The following is a 16740-nucleotide window of genomic DNA, read 5'->3' on the forward strand; positions in this document are numbered from 1 at the left end:
TGCTTCTCTTGCCCCCTCTCTCTCCCATTTATGGATGCCATCTTTCCGCATCTTGCACATCAACATCTTTCACCACTCCAGAAATCTTGAAAACTCCACAACACAAGCATTTGCTTGCTGTTAGATCCATTCAGTTTTCCCCTGCCAACAGGGGAAATGAACACTAAATACAAACATAAAGGGAATAGAATGGAGAGGGAGAGATGTTCATTTGGAAGGTGGGTGTCCACTGCTCAATTTATTTTAGGCTGGCTCTGACGTTTGATTATCCCCTGCATATATAGGCTTGTGCTTACTTTCATGCCTGGCTTACGTACTGTATTTGTAAGTCTGAAAGAAGTAGAGCTTATAGACCCTCCCCTCCCCCCTAATTAGAGAGAAAGGGACAGAGTAAGAATTGTCCTTTTGGCTTAAAGAAGACACCGCTGTGAAATGTCCCAAGGGGATATGTGTGGCCACAAAGGCCAGTGTGAGATCCCTGTTAATTACCACAATGCACACAAACTTTTCCCACAAGTGTACAGCACGTCAGTCATGGTCTGCTGGCTTAATAGATTTGGTAACAGAGTTTTATGAGCTACTACTCCATAAACACTACTTATCCTTTTATTGATATGCATTTCTGTAAGAGTGTTGTTACCCGTCCTGTCCGGTTTTCCCTTCATTTTACTTTCTCCCAATTCTCTGACATTTATTTGTGAGAATACAGAAAGTACATTGTGTCCGTATCCATTCCCTTAGATGCCTTTTGGAAATGTTTTCCACTTGTGTCCTTTCTTACTTAGAATGTCATCTTTCACTTTACTGTTGCAGGACATGGTTTCTCGCATATTCATGTGCCATTAAAGATGCAGTAACAGTGGTAGTTTTGAAAAGTGCCGTAGAGGTGTGGGTTATTTTCTTTTTCCTTAAGTGAACTTGCCAAACAAGCATTAAAGATTTCCCTGGCTGAAAAAACATTTAGCCAGGAGGTAAGCAAGTACATAAATGAAGATGAGTGTGAGTTTTACCATTGGCCCAGCAAAAGTAGCTCTTCTACCTGGGCATCTCATCATTTACATGGCTGAAATGAAGAATGGGCTGCAAACCACATAGCGGTTGCTGCTTTCTCCTCATTCGGATTTGAAGAAGGCACTGCCCAGGGGTTTGAACGGGAGACTCAACTGTAATGTGTCGCCCCAACAGCATGTTGATTTTGAGGCCGTGAACAAATCATTCTCCCAGGCCTCTGTCTCCCAATGAGAATCTCTGTCTCCCCTCCCCTCTCATTTGTTCAGTTGTATTTATTATTATTATTATTATTATTATTATTATTATTATTATTAATCTATTGAGCGCTATGTAAAGCATTGTACTAAGCACTTGGAAGAGTGCAATATAACATCAGACACATCCCCTGAGCTTACTGTGTGCAAAGCACTGCTCTAAGCAATTGGGAGAGAACAATATAACAATAAACAGACACAGTCCCGTGCCCACAACAAGCCCCTGCAATCCTTTAACCAATGCCTAGAAAGTAAAAGGGCTTAAAGCCCTGAAATGAAAAATTCTGTGAACAACAAAGCTATTGGCCATGGAAGAAAGCAACCGTTTTGAAAAGCCAAAGCACTGCATCTCTAATGGTTCTTTTCCTATGTAATCTTTGCATAATGTTATCCTTCTCTTTCTTCCATTCCGCTATCACCAACTCCTGTAGACTCGAGATATAAGCCCAGAAGAGATAGATTTAAAGAATGAACCTTGGTATAAATTCTTTTCGGAATTGGAGTTTGGGAAACCGGTAAGTTTGATAGCGACAATGAAAGCAGCCTCCTTTTTAAATGATGCTGTTGCGCTTCTCTTGCTCCGAAACGTGAGATCCATCGAGGAGCAGTTCACGAAGTAGGGTCTCAAGGGAACCTTGACGGTGAGGCCTGGAATTAAATTAGTTGCCTGTTCCTCTATGGGTCAGTCTTCCTTAAAGACAGTGACCCTTGGCAGTATCCCTGAGAAGAGAAAGCATCTTATAATGATGCCTAAATATTACCTCCAAGATTATTTTAGATTGACTTTTCTCTGTTTCTCCTCCCCAGGGTTGGAACAAATGTAATAAGCCAGTTTTGTTACAGGGCTTCGGGTTGTGGGAATTCTCCATCCCCCGGTGTCCTCTGCAAGTTATTATCATTATTAATAGTAATAATAATAGTAATGGTATTTGTTAAGGGGTTACTAGGTGCTAAGCACTGAAGGAGACATAATAAAATCAGTTCAGACATAGTCCTTATCCCTCATGGGGCTCATAGTCTAAAGGGGGAGGGAGAACAAAGGTACTATCCCCATTTAACAGATGAGCAAACTGAGGCCCGGAGAAACTGTGACTTGCCCAAGGTCACACAGCAGGCAAATGGTAAGGGAAGCAAATGCTGGTAGCAACGACATTATTCAGTTCCTTGCCCCGTCCCTCCCTAAACCCAAAGCTTTTCCTTAGCAATTCTTGCAGTTGGCCAGCAAGGGCTGAAAGACCGGGACCTCAGTGCAGCTGAAACTGCAAGATTCTGCCCCTGCCCTTTCGTTCAGTCATTCATTCAATTGTATTTATTGAGTGCTTACTGTGTGCAAAGCACTGAACAAGCCCTTCTTGGAACAGTTTCAGGGGGCTGCTTTCTAGCTGTGGACTCACTTCTCCCATGTTTTTGTTGGGGCCCTAATTGAGGTGCATGGAGTTGGATCAAGCAGGGATGTCATAAATTAGACAAAGTGGTGATCTGTATGTGAGAACATGTTTGTTCCACTTAATCCTGCAGATCTGAATTTACACCACCTTCAACTAGGGGGAATCCAGCTCATTATCTTCCTTTGCTGAATCCTTTGCTTTCGGCTTGACATTAGGTTTAATAAACCCTGTTTACAATGAGGGAATGGTTTAGCTGTCATTTTAATTAGAAACAGGTTAGAGGTAATGTGCCGAGCTGTGTCAAAACAATCCAAGTGTTGTATTTGTAAGGAGAGCACTTAGTTTGGTTCACAAAGACAAAGCCCTGTAACTGAAGATGGATTTGGGGGTTAAGAATTCTGATGCCTAGTTCCATCTCTTCCCCCATTCATACTGGACCAATAACTTAGCCTCTGCATCTCAATTCATCAACATTCTTTTCACAGTTTTTAGGTTATGCTTAATTCTCTTTTGTGATGTTCCATGAGATCTTCAGGGCTGAAGGAGAGTTTCCGATGCACATCTATAAATGTGGATAATTCCTACACTACACAGACACTAGCCCTCCTACTGGTCCAGTGGAAAAAGCACTGATAATGTGCGGTATTTAAGTCCATACTATGTGCCAAGCACTGTACTCAACTCTGGGATAGATTCATTCATTTATTCATTCATTCAATCGTATTTATTGAGTGCTTACTGTGTTCAGAGCACTGTACTAAGCGCTTGGGAAGTAAGATTATCAAGACAGAAATGCTCCCTGTACCACAGGGGGGTCACAGCCTAAGGGATATTTAATCCCCATTTTATAGATGAGGAAATGAGGCACAGAAGAGTTAAGTGCGAAGCAGCGTGGCTCAGTGGAAAGTGGCTTTGGAGTCAGAGGTCATGGGTTCAAATCGTGGCTCTGCCAAGTGTCAGCTGTGTGACTTTGGGCAAGTCACTTAACTTCTCTGGGCCTCAGTTACCTCATCTGTAAAATGTGGTTTAAGACTGTGAGCCACCTGTGGGACAACCTGATCACCTTGTATCCTCCCCAGCGCTTAGAACAGTGCTTTGTACATAGTAAGCTCTTAATAAATGCCATTAAAAGAAAAAGTGACTTGCCCAGACCACACAGACTCTGAGCCCCATGTGGTACAGGAACTCTGTCCAACCTGGTAAGCTTTTATGTACCCCAGTTCTTAGTACAGTGCCTGGCACCTAGTAAGCGTTTAACAAATACCATTAAAAAAAAAAGAAGTAATAGAGCAGGGATTAGAACCCAGGTCCTCTGACTCCAGCAGGCCATGCTGTTTCACTATCGTGGGAATCGGAAGATCTGAGTTCTAATTCCAGTTGTGCCTGTGGCTGGCTAACGTGGGTGAAGATCACGTATACACTTCGCAGGATGCTGGAACCGAGGCTCACCTCTCAGTCCCATCAAGAAACTCTGTCATTATCTCATAGACATTTGGGACTTTGGGTTTCAAAACGGTTTTGAAATCACCTCTGGTGATGTCGTAATAATTGACTAGGGAAGTTCAACAGATATTGTTATTTTTAAATATGGAACTGGGTAAAGGTCCACTGATGCTTAAATCCGCATTTACTGGGCAATAAATATCATATTTTCTGCTATAACTCAAAAATGAGCAATTTGGAGGTTGAAAGATTTGAGGTGCAGAGGAAATGTGAATGGGGAAATTTAGTGGATTAAAAGGGAGGCTTTTAGTGAAAGTCCCCATCTTAACCTTGGATTTGGCACTTGAAATTAAGCAGTGTCAAGGAGTTCAAACATCCTGACTTTTCCCTAAAGTTTTCCCCCTCTTCCTAGCACCTTTCAATCCTTGCATGTAAGTTAAAATGATTTGCATATGGAGGTGTTTTAGACCAAGTCTACCCTAGAAAATTAGATGATAATAATAAAGTCAATAGTATTTAAACAATTACTGTGTGCAGAGCTCTGTGTTTGGGAGAACACAATAAAACAGTTGGTAGACACAAGGAACTTAAAGTCTAGAAATAATTTAAGCAAAAAAAAATGCTTGAAATTGGTTCTAGAGGCAGAATTATCTCATCTTTTTTTAAGCCTTGATGTCATCTTACTGACCAAAAAAGTCCTCAAGAATTCATAGGAATAGAATTTGTTCTTCCGACTCAAGCACTCAGTAAATAGTATTGATTGAGTGGCCAGTATGGGCTGAGCACTATTATAGAAGAGAATAATATCGTAAGTAGATATGAACTCTGCCCTCAAGGGGTTTACAGTCTAGTGAGGGAGACAGCTCCTAAAATAACTTAGCAGGAGGCAGAAGGAAAAAGGACTATGTACATGAGTTGATGCTTAAGTAACAGGATATATAAGATATGTGGGTAAGAGCTGTGGGAGTTTGTGAGTACATCAGTGCTCACAGACTGAGGGAAACCCACATATAGTCACAGGGAGCCAGGGGAAAAGTTGCTGAAAGAAACTGAGAAGGAACTAGGGGAAAACTGTCAGTTAAACCAAGACTACATAGTTTTTCAAGGAGTAGGATGAGTGTTGCGGGGGGAAAGCAAACAAAAAAACCAGCTGAGAGATCCAGGAGGATTGGGCTAGAGTAGAAGCTGTTAGATTTGCAAGGAGAAGGGCACTGGCGACTTTGGATGAGCAGTCTCAAGAGAGTGAAGGAAGTGGAAACCTGATTGTAGAGGGTCAGAAGGGGAGTTGGAGAGGAAGAAATGGAGGTAATGGCTGTATACATCCCATTCTAGGGCTTGGGCAGGAATGGGACTGGGAAGATGGGGGGATAGTTGGAACTTACTGTGGAATCTGGTCAAACATTCCTGCTGCCCCACTTCACCAGCCCCCCCACCCCCACCCCCCCCCGCCCATATCTACCTTTCTAAGCACCACTCTGACCCTCCAAACCAATCTCTTCCCTTGGAAGTACTCTTTGCCCCTCCTCCAGGGTCAGCAGTGGGGTCAAAGGGCTGAGATGGGGGGCAAGCAGAGTGTGGTTCTGGAAGCAAGGGCCTGAGCCGGAGGGAAGAGTGTTCCATTACTCTTACATCTCACCCCCTTTTGAGTCCCCCTACCCCAGTCAATCTGACTAAAATTCCAGTATCACCCCTCCCATCACTGGTTAGAGGGCTGCCAAGCTGAGATTTCGGTTGAAAATCTTCGTTTGATCAAGTGGAATACGATTTTTTCCACAGCTAGGTTGGAAAACAGCATTTATCAGATGCATCCAATGCCACTAGTAGCCCCCTGCCACTTTTTCCTCCCCAGACATATTCTGGCCATTGTGGAGGTACTGAGACTAGTGAAATGGTGCAGGAATGTTGGACCAGATCTCACAGGACCCTCCAGCTATCAACTCATTTCACCATTCCCCTTCCTGGGGGCCCTTTTAAAGTTGGGAAACCCACAGACCCGCATGCCTGCAGAGCTTAAATGATTGCCTGAGAGAGAAGTAGTCACCTATGGAAACTGCATCTGCTCTATCAGGCCACCAAAACACAATTCACTGTACTGAACAATAGACTTCACTTGTCACCTAGCCTGAAAGAGTTAGGCATTCAGAGCTTACAGGGACAAAGACCTGGTGCATCTGGACTTGGTAATTCATAGACTGCCTGCTCAACTTTATAGCCACTACAGATTTGAAATGTAAAATGACATCATTGCTTGAGTTCTGGCACCTCTTTCAGTGCAAATTAATAATGATAATAATAATAATAATGACAATGGTATTTGTTAAGCACTTACTATGGGCCAAGCACTGTTCTAAGCACTGGGGTAGATACAAGGTAATCAGGTTGTCCCACGTGAGGCTCACAATCTTGATCCCCATTTTACAGATGAGGCAACTGAGGCACAGAGAAGTAAAGTAGCTTGCCCAAGGTCACACAGCAGACAGGTGGCGGAGCTGGGATTAGAACTCAAGTTCTCTGATTCCCAAGCCCGTGCTCTTTCCACTAAGCTATGCTGATCCTTGTGTGTTTCTTCAAGAAGGCAGTTTAACAATTGGGACAGTCTGGCTTTCATTCACATAAATGAAGGAAGTATGCAGGTGGGAGGGTCTGGTCTTCCTCACTATAAGACTAAAGAAACTCCTGGTCAATCATTCAGTGACATTTATGGAGCACTTACTGTGTGAAGAACACTGCATTAAGTGCTTGGGAGAGCATAGTGTGATAGAGTTTTGTTAGATGCAATCCCTGGGCAATCTAGAGCGAGCTGGCAGTTATCTAGAGGGAATACATGTACATAATTAGGCAAGCCTAACTGCAAATCCTTACAAATCTGTCCATGCCAGCCTGTCTCTGTTTCTGTTGGATAAGGTCTAGAAATTCCATCCAGCAACATGGCTCAGACATATCTGCAGACCTGAAGGCCTAGGACGGAGATTTCCGATCCCCATTTCCCTTCTGAAGTGAAGCCACTGGGATGGGAGATTGGAAGTCAAATGCTTAGTACTTTGCACATAGTAAGCGCTTAATATGCCATCATTATTATTACACTAAGCACTCAATAAATACCATTGTTTGATAAAAGTCCTATGTCAGTCAATAGTATTTATTGAGCACTTACTGTGTGCAGAGCACTGGACGAAGCACTTGGGAGAGTACAATATAGCAATATAACAGATACATTCCCTGCCCACAATGAGCTTACAGTCTCGAGGACTGTAAGAGGTCAGTTTGGTTCTACTCTTTAAAGGCCAGCTGTGTGTTATTTCAGCACCATTGCTGGAGAAAAGAAAACCAAGTGTAAGCAGTGGCCCCACAGTGAATTATTTTTATTTTTAAAAATGGTATTTAAGTGCTTACTATGTGCCAGGCACTGTACAGGGGTAGATACAGGTTAATCAGGTTGGACATAGTCCATGTCCCCCATGGGGCTCATAGTCTTAATCCCCATTTTACAGATGAGGTAACTGAGGCACAGAGAAGTGAATTGACTTGCCCAGGGTCTCCTAGCAGACAAATGGAAGCGCTGGAATTAGAACCCAGGTCCTTCTTACTCCCAGGCCTGTGCTCTACCCAATAACCCACACTGCTTCAACCTTAAAAAGCCATTGTTAGAAGGCAGCCCAGCCAAGTAATAAATGACTGAAAGCTTCCAGAAAATCAGAATTTTAAGCTCTATTCATCCCTCTACAACTGATGTCTACATTCAACTATGTGCAATTACATGGAACAAAGATGTCTTAAACACAGCAAATCTCTACAGAGTTCTAGTTCAGCCTCCCCTCACCACCTTGCAAGCCTGCATTTATGTGGGAGAATTGAGTTTACTAAGCATCAGCAGTTGCAATTAATACAGATATCCCCAGAGCAATGTTATCATAATTGTGTTATTTAAATTACATCTCTGTAAAAGGCCATTATATTTGGAGAAAACAATGGAAGAAAGATGGTTACAATAAAGTCCACAGTGGTATTTTCCCTGCTGCTTAAGATATGAAAACTGGAAGTCATGATTTCTGGACTTTTCAAAGCCCAAACTCTTTTCATTAAAATTGCATTATTTTCAAGTCTCTATTTCCCAGAAAAGTAAGATATTCTTACCTTCTTCTCAGGGATTTGGGGGAAATGACTGTCTAGAAAGAGTTTTGAGATCTCATATGGAAGAAATTTCATATTGTCAATTGTCACAGTATTCATTCTACAGTTTCATAGTTTAACGTAACTTGTCTTTAAGGATTCTGGGGGGAGTTATTAGTGAAAAGTCCCTTCAGTATAGTTTATCATAACACACGTATTCTGATACTCCCTCAAAAGAATTTAAAGCCCAATTCATAAATTGGCTTCACTGCTGCAGAAGAAAATAAAACCTTAAACAGAAAATAACACTTTGTTCTCATTACCCTATATTGCCAACGCTGGAAATTCAGCCATTTGTTAATATGGTATGTATCTGTTGTGGAAGGAAATGCCCACTTTTTATTTAATTAAAGGCTCTCGCTGTGGTCCTTCATTTTAAAAGAAACTTGGAAGCAAGCCTGTCATTTGACTGTGGGTTATTATTTTTTCTTTGTAAATTTAGAAACCTACACTCTTTTGAGAGAGTGCAGGCAGAAACAAAGTCGGTAGTAAATGTTTCCAACTCGGGGTTCTGCATGCTCCTCTTCCTAGCCCACAGTGATCTTTTTGGTATGTGTGCAAAAGTCGATCACCCCCTCTCTCCCCCTCCCCGCCCTCTCCCCCCACCCTTTTCATTTGGTTTTTTCTTTCTGTGTTAATGCAAATCCCTTAATGTGACCCTCTCTCTGTTTTAAACCAGTCTCCATGTTCTCTGTGTTGTCTTTATTCTCATTTCTTCATTTCCTCCTCTGCTTTCCATCAGCCTCCAAAAAAGATATGGGATTATACTCCTGGAGACTGCTCTATCCTTACTAGGGAGGATAGAAAGGTAACTTTGTACTGCCTGTGTTGTGCTTGTGTGTGTGCGTGCGTGTGTGTATGCGCGCGTGCTTTCTCTAGACTTCCTTGATTTATGTGGGTGTGTTGTGGCTTGTTTGGGGTGTTTTTCCCCCCCCCCACTTTTAGTTCACTTTAACCCGTGAGCGATGTCTTTTAGTAAATAGCCTTCAAGTGATACACAGTAGTCTTTAAAGAGATTTTAGCAGTCGCTTGCCTTTTTGAGTTGCAGCGGTAGTCTCTCTAGCATCACCTGGATTGATGGGAAAAAAAAAAAAGTAGAGCTTATTTGAAAAGTTGGTTTTGTGAACATTTTGTGATCTTTTTCCTTTGCAGCACCCAAAATTAAATGTTAGAAGCTTTGTTGGATTGGGATTTAAAGTTTTTAGACTTAATGCAGTAATCACCATTCTAATGTCATCTTTGAACAATTGCTAGTACCGTTATTTCTGTGTTTTTAGCCGCACCATATTGGCCTTTTTTATTCAAAAGAAACTTTTTTGTTTTTCGAATTGAACTTTCCTTTTTTCCTCTCCTCTAATCTTAAGCATTATGTTTCCATTCTTTCCTTCTTTAACCAGACTGATCTAGAAAGAGATATCAACCTCTACCAGGCTGAGTTAGAGGCAGATTTAGAAAAAATGGAGAAGTATAATAAAGCGCCTGATAAGCTATGGAAGGTATTTCCTATTCTTTTCATGCTGTCAATCCCTTTCAAAGCCTGCTCCCTCTATTCACTCTGGATGGTTATTAAATAAAGTTAGAGTGAAAGACTGTGCTGATGGCTGGCATGGCATGATTCTCCGAGCTTCTGTCCAAAATGATTGAATCCCCTCCTGGCATCTGTTTTCAGGTGTACTTTTTAGCCCGGGTTATTTAAGACTTGTTTTTGGTAAAGATATGTGTTGAGTTGCGTGCCTCTTTCAAACTGGCTTTGCACGTGAATTAGGCAGTAAGAGTACCTTAAATTTTTTTTCCTCCTTTTGGAGTCCTCTGTGTCTGCTTTCACTAACTCCTGAGCATGTTCTCCCTTCCCCTTTGTTCACCCCTCCTTTTCTCTGGAGCACCTCCTGAAACAACCAAGATTTGAATTTTTAAAGAGGATATTGGACGACTTGCTATTCTTGTGGCCCACGCCTGGGTGATTTTTTTTTTAATGGTATTTGTTAAGCACTTGCTATGTGGCAAACATTCTAGTAAGCACTGGGGTAAGATACAAGCTAATCAGATTGGATACGGTCTGTGTGCCACGTGGGTCTCACAGTCTTAATCCCCATTTTCCACATGGGGAAACAGAGGCACAGTGAAGTTAAGTGAATTGCCCAAGGTCACCGCAGACAAGTGGCAGAGCCCGGATTAGAACCCAGGTCCTCTGACTCCCCGTTCTGTGCTTTTCCCACTAGATCTCGCTGCTTCTCTGAGTGATTCAGCACTCATTGCCACAGCTGGAGTCTCTGCAGTTTGTAAATCCAGTGATTTAAAAACAAAACAAAATTGAAATGAACATAATTTTATTGCGCTTGAGCTTATCCTCTCCAATGTGGATTGTTTGAGTTTTAAATGGTGTTTTAAGTGTGGCACAGCAGCATTTCTTCCTGTTTCCATGTTTCTAAATGTAAGGAAAGAAACAAACGGCATACTTAAATGTAGCATTTCTTCAACAGACTCCCTCACTGTATTTTAATAGTGTCAATTCTCTTTCACATTTATAGGAAAGCAGCAGCTAAAGTGAAAATGCCCCTCTAAAAGAAAGTGACTTTTGGATTTAATTGACTCCAACCATATTTTGTTGGCATCAACGATTTTACCCAGGCATATTTACTGCTTAATGGAACCAGGGGCAGAGCTGGGGGCAAACAATCTACAGCTTCTGCCTCCTAGTTTAGGCTCTTATCTTCTTGCTTTGGGCTTGATGCAAAATGACTCACTACTAAAAGTCTAAAGAATTAGGCACTGTGAGGAGATGTCAGCTATGCAGAAATGTCACCCCTCTGTGAGAACAAAAAAAAAAAAGACTGTTACCCTTGCAAGCATTCAGAATTTTTATATTCCAGTCTTCTTATCTTCCAAAGGCCAATCTCTAAATTCTGAAAGGAAAATGACTTCACTTTTTGTTTCTTTCCTTGAATGGCTCTTTGTCTCAATAGCTTCTTTGTTTGGCCTTTTGCAGAGTACAGCAGTCAACCCCCCTCTGGAAACATCACCCGAGCATCTGTCCTAGTAAGTTTTGGTCTTCATCCCCCTTCTTAGCGTTCAGCGTGATAGAAGAGGGAATGCACGTGAGTTGGGCCTTAAAGTGGTTGGGCTTGTTTTAGCCACTTTGGGCTGAGTTCTGAAATATTTATTCTTTAGTCTGGCTGCCAAAACATTCCACCACCATTCTCTCCTTCCTTACCTTTCCTCGATTGTTATTTCAAGGTTAGAAAAATTTGGAAGGCTTTTTGACTACTTTGGTTGAGCTATAGTGTTTGTTAGGCACTTTGGGTCAAGCATTGTTGTAAGCGCTGAGGAAGATCAAGTAAATCAGGTTGGATGTGGTCCCTGTCCCACATGGGGCTCACAGTATAAGCTCGTGTTTGTTGCTTTCCCATCCTGAAACATATTAGTTTTAAAAATTATTGTTATGCTGTGTAATTACTGTTTCTATAGTATATTCAGGTTTAAAAAGATATTCTAAGGCCAGAGGCATTGACTAGTCAGTCAACAGTATTAAGTGCTTACTGTGTGCAGAGCACTGTACTAAGTGCTTGGGAGACTACAGTATAACAATAAACAGACACATTCCCTGCCCATACAAGCTTATAGTCTAGAGCTTACAGTCTAAATGAGTTTCTCAAATCCCACTAATCAGAGAGAAAGACTATTAAACTTTTTTAATTAGTTACAATTGCTTCATTATTTCATTTTGACTAAGATACATTTATAACTTTATACAGCGTCAGTCTTTACAAATATTTCATTTCATTGAGATCTCAGCGAAAATTGCAAGCAGTGAGTCATAATTTAGAAACAATTTTACCTTTCTGCTCATCAGATCTAGGTTCATGACCATGTAATAAAGTTCAGTAATTCAAAAGTGCCAATTTTCACTCTGATTTGGGTTTATCGGCTGGGTTTATAGGTAATTTTCAGCTGTAAAGAAATACTGTGGGGGATGATGGCTGCCAGTGCGGCAAGAGGCTAAACAAAGTGTGGAATTCCGTTGGGGGGAGTGTGGAATTCTGTTAGGCCAAGGGAACCTAATAGGATACACTGGTAAACTGGCAGGCTTTCACCCACTCTTGTAGCTCAAGAAGTGCAAAATAATAATAATAATGGTATTTGTCAAGCGCTTCCTATGTTCCAAGCACTGTTGTAAACGCTGGGGAAGATACAAGGCAATCGGGTTGTCCCATGTGGGGCTCACAGTTTCAATCCCCATTTTCCAGTTTAGGTAACTGAGGCACAGAGAAGTTAAGTGACTTTCCCAAGGTCACCCAGCAGACGAGTGGCGGAGCCGGGATTAGAACCCACGACCTCTGACTCCCAAGCCCCTGCTCTTTCCAGTAGGCCTTGTTGCTTCAGAAGACAGTCAGCATAGGCTAGGCACCTGCAGGGATTGTGAGGAAGGGTCCTGGGCCAAATGAGCAGGCGGAGGCCTGGCAGAAGGAGTCCAGAATGAATGTCTGGATTAGGAGACTAGGCCAGGTTAGAAGGGTTTCATGAAGAGCATAATTTATTGGCTGTCGGCTCTGATCCCGTTCCCTTTGTGGAAGCCTAAATACAGTGTATTTACCCAAGGGACCTGCGGCTTGGGGTTGGAAGAATGTCACTGAGGCTTTCCCCAATTAAGCCCTGTTTTCCCTGACTCCCTCTCCCTTCTGTATCATCATAATAATAATAGTGGAATTACTATGTGCCAAGCGCTGTTCTAAGCACTGGGGGAGATACAAGTTTATCAGGTTGTCCCAAGTTGGGCTCACAGTCTTAATACCCATCATCTGTGTCCTTGGATCCATACCCTTTGGGGATTTGCTATTCACCCCACCCTCAGCCCCACAGCACTCATGTTCATATCCAGAAATTAGATGTCTATATAGGTGGAATTTGTTAAGCGCTTGCTATGTGCCAGGCCCTGTAGTAAGCGCTGGGGTAGATAGGAGCTAGTCAGTTTGGACACAGTCCGTGTTCCACATGGGGTTTACAGTCGTAATCCCCATTTTGCAGATGAGGTAGCTGAGGCACAGAGAAGTTAAGTGATTTGCCCAGGGTCACACAGCAGAACAGAGATTAGAGCCCAGGTTCTTCCGGCGCCCAGGCTCCATCCATAAGGGCACACTGCATCTTATATTTTTATATTAATGTCTGTCCCCCCCTCTAGGCTGTAAACTTGTTGTGGGCAGGAAATGTGTCTACCAACTCTGTTGTATTGTACTCTCCCAAGCGCTTAGTATGGTGCTCTGCATGTGGTAAACAACCAGTAATACCTTTGATCCACTCCCATGGGGTTTGAAAAATAGGTTTCTTCATCCTCCTCCCTCCTTCCCATCAGAAGATTAAAGCTGTGTTGCTAGCCTCACTCCCAGCCCCAGAAGGAATAGGGAAAAGGTCCTGTTTGTAGCATTATGTTGCTGTGTGATGTCAAGAACTCCACAGACATCTCCTAAACTTCTTTAGTAGAGGACAACAAGGGTTGTCTCTGTGGGAAACGTGACCTCTACCTTGGGAAAGGTTCGTGGGGGTCACCGGCCTGTTGCTCCTTGGGTTCGTCGCCATCATGAAAGCCACATCCCAGCTCTAGCCTGTGGGGACTACGTGTTTCGGTCCCTGGACCCACCATCGAAGATCTATTTCAACTCCAAAGTAGTTGGGTGAGGCAGGAGGGCACATTTAAGAGTTGGATGGGGCCCTTCCCCTTTCCATTCTCATGGGTCTTCTGACCTCTGGCCTCGGGAACGCTGAAACCAGAAGCGTCTACTCTGTTTCCCATCTAAACCAAAACGACACTCTCGTCAGACAGAAGCTGAGGTGGGTGAGGTGTGTATTATTTTTTTCTTCCGCTGGTAAAAATCCCTTTAAAATCCTGAGAATTTTTAGAATTCTTAGAATTCTTAAAATTCTTAGTAATTCATTGTCCGGCTCTAATCCTGTATCTCGTTCACCCCCATTTTTGTAGCTCCTATTCGCCCACCTTCCATGCAGTAAGAAGAGAGCCAGATGTGGCTGGAGGGGATTCCGCTGGCCTGGAGAATGAGAGGCAGATATATAAAAGTGTTTTGGAAGGAGGAGACATTCCTCTGCAAGGATTAAGTGGTCTCAAGCGACCGTCCAGCTCTGCTTCCACCAAAGGTAAATGGGAATGGGAGCATGACCCCTACTCTTTCCCTTGTGTGTGCATACTCATGTATGCAAACACACAAATAACACACACTAACACACACAAATAACACACACACATTCACGTGCTCTCCGAGGAACCAGCAGAACAATGCCTGGGTCGAAAAGCTGGGATACGTGCTGACGAGTTCAGATGCTTATCCAGACCTTTTGAGACTTCTTGTGTCACCCCTCCCACCTTTACCCCGTTCCTCGCTGCCCATTTTCCTTCCTGATCTTCTCAGTTCTCCTTTTCTCCCACCCCATCCTCCCTGAGCCCTCGAAGTGTCTCTTTCTGTTCTCACTCTTTGAAACAAGCTGAACTCTGACCTCGCCGAAACGCCCAATCCCCGCAGACAGGGTGATGCTTTTTCAGTTGCATCTTTGCACCTGTTTTGCAGCACTGTTATTTTTATTTTGCTTTCCGAGACCTACTGAAAACGTGTTTGTGGAAACTGAGCATGTGACCTCTCCTTTCTTAGCAGCTTTCGGCTTTTAACCTAATGGGTTGTGTTTATTTTATTCTGCATGCTTACCAGTGGACCATAAAGGTGGGAATGCTCATATGATTTCACCTTCTTCAATTAATAGCCGAACGTTCAATGCTAGTAACGTGTTAGGCCCTACGTGTAAACATAAGAAGCCCCTGTCAGCTGCAAAAGCCTGCATTTCTGAAATCCTTCCTTCCAAATTCAAGCCTAAGCTCTCCGCTCCTAACGCTCTTTTTCCAGACCAGAAGGGCCCCCTGTTACCCCAGGAGAAGGCTCAGAGCTGTGAAAATCTGTGTAGCTCCATTGCTCTGTTGGCTCACAAAGGAGGCGATAGCCTGGAGAACCTGCTCATGAGGTCGGGGGGTGATTATGGCGCCAAATCCAGTAGCACCTTGAGCCTGCAGGAGTACGGAGCGGGGGGCAGAAAGTGCTGTCCCCTTTCCCGAAGGGGCAGGTCGGAGTTCACGGTGCTCTACAGGAACATGCACCAGATCAACCGGTCAGGGCTCCAGCGGGCTGCGTCCTCTAGCGTCCGGGACCTGGCCTCCCATTTTGAGAGCAGCGGCCCGGGGGGGCCTGGCGGAGAGGCGAATCCGAGCCAGGAGGGCTCAGACCACATCCCGAAGCACACCGTCTCGTCCCGGATCACCGCCTACGAGCAGCTGATCCAGCGGTCCCGCTCCATGCCGTCCCTCCACCTGTCCGGCCGGCTGAGCAGATCCCCCGCGCCCCTGCTCTCCCGGCACTGCCTGGGCTCCGCGCGCTCGGCCGAATCCCTCCTGGAGACCCCCAGGCTCCACCCAGCAGAGAAGAGAGCGGCGTCGACCCAGGGCCGTTCGGTGGGCTGGGCCTCGCCGTCCCGCGGCGCCTCCGAGGACCCGGCCTGGGCCCTCTCGGAGCCCCCCTCGGCCTGCTCGGATGACTTCGACCATTTATCGACCGTGTCCACGGACAGCGGGGAGGGTGGTGGGCACGGGGGCACCCGGAGGCACCGACTCAACAAGTGCAAGGGCAGCTGCCCGGCGTCCTACACCCGCTTCACCACGATCCGCAAGCACGAGCAGCAGCAGCAGCAGCCCCAGGCCTCCCGCAACTCCGAGTGGAGAGCCGCCCCGGGGGACAGGAGCACTCTCCTCAGGAACATCTACCTGATCAGCCCCTTGCCTTTCCGGGTGAAAAAGCCCCTGCAACACCACTGCCCGAAGCCTGTGCCCGGAGACCCCCCTGTCCCCCCGGTGGGGCAGAGGGCCGAGAGCCGGCACCACTCGGTGCCTCAGAGGAGCAGTCTCAGGAACATCAGTCACCCCCGCCGGATCCGATCCCCCGAAGGGAAGCCTTCGGTTCCCCGTCGTCAGTCGTCGCTCCGGGCTGTGGAGAGGCTGGACTGCCCCCCCGGCCCGGAGACCGGCCAGGAGAGGCCTCGTATCCCGGAAGAGTATCCAGATCCCTGTCGTAACGGGAACGCCACCCCTTGTTCCTATCGCAGCTTGGATAGAAATAACAACCTGCAGAATGAATTTGGAACAAACCACGGAGGTGGCTTTTTGTGTATTGTGGAAGTGTGACCTCCCCCGCCCCATCTCTCTCTCCCATTTTGCTTGCTTTGTCCTCTCTTTCCATGTGACTCGGTGTCCATTTCCTACTCTGTTCATTTGTCATCAGTGTTTTGCTTGGCATTTAGTCAGGGCCGGCAGCGGCTGTGCTTCTAAAGCATCTGCACCTCGATTGCCAAGGCGTCGCCTCAGTTTGTTTTTACAAGAAAACATTGGCCCCTCGGGTGGAATGAGACATTCCCAGTCAAACTTTTGGATC

The 16740-nt window shown here is 44.7% G+C and overlaps 1 protein-coding gene across 15 annotated transcripts in view; it reads left to right on the top strand.

Annotated features, from left to right (window-relative positions):
* Window positions 1-16740, top strand: part of SORBS1 (sorbin and SH3 domain containing 1) — a 132072-nt gene that overhangs the window by 79945 nt on the left and 35387 nt on the right. For 5 of the 15 annotated variants that reach the window (XM_038743540.1, XM_038743541.1, XM_038743545.1 and 2 more), the window contains 5 exons: window positions 1697-1780; window positions 9664-9762; window positions 11253-11302; window positions 14238-14410; window positions 14977-16464. In XM_038743540.1, the coding sequence (XP_038599468.1) occupies window positions 1697-1780; window positions 9664-9762; window positions 11253-11302; window positions 14238-14410; window positions 14977-16464 (1894 nt within the window). Of the gene's footprint in view, window positions 1-1696; window positions 1781-8556; window positions 8572-9008; window positions 9075-9663; window positions 9763-11252; window positions 11303-14237; window positions 14411-14976; window positions 16465-16740 lie in introns of all 15 variants that reach the window. The other 10 variants (XM_038743542.1, XM_038743543.1, XM_038743548.1 and 7 more) reach the window with 4 other exon arrangements.

Source organism: Tachyglossus aculeatus, chromosome 3, assembly GCF_015852505.1.
Source record: "Tachyglossus aculeatus isolate mTacAcu1 chromosome 3, mTacAcu1.pri, whole genome shotgun sequence".
NCBI classification, from domain to species: domain Eukaryota; kingdom Metazoa; phylum Chordata; class Mammalia; order Monotremata; family Tachyglossidae; genus Tachyglossus; species Tachyglossus aculeatus.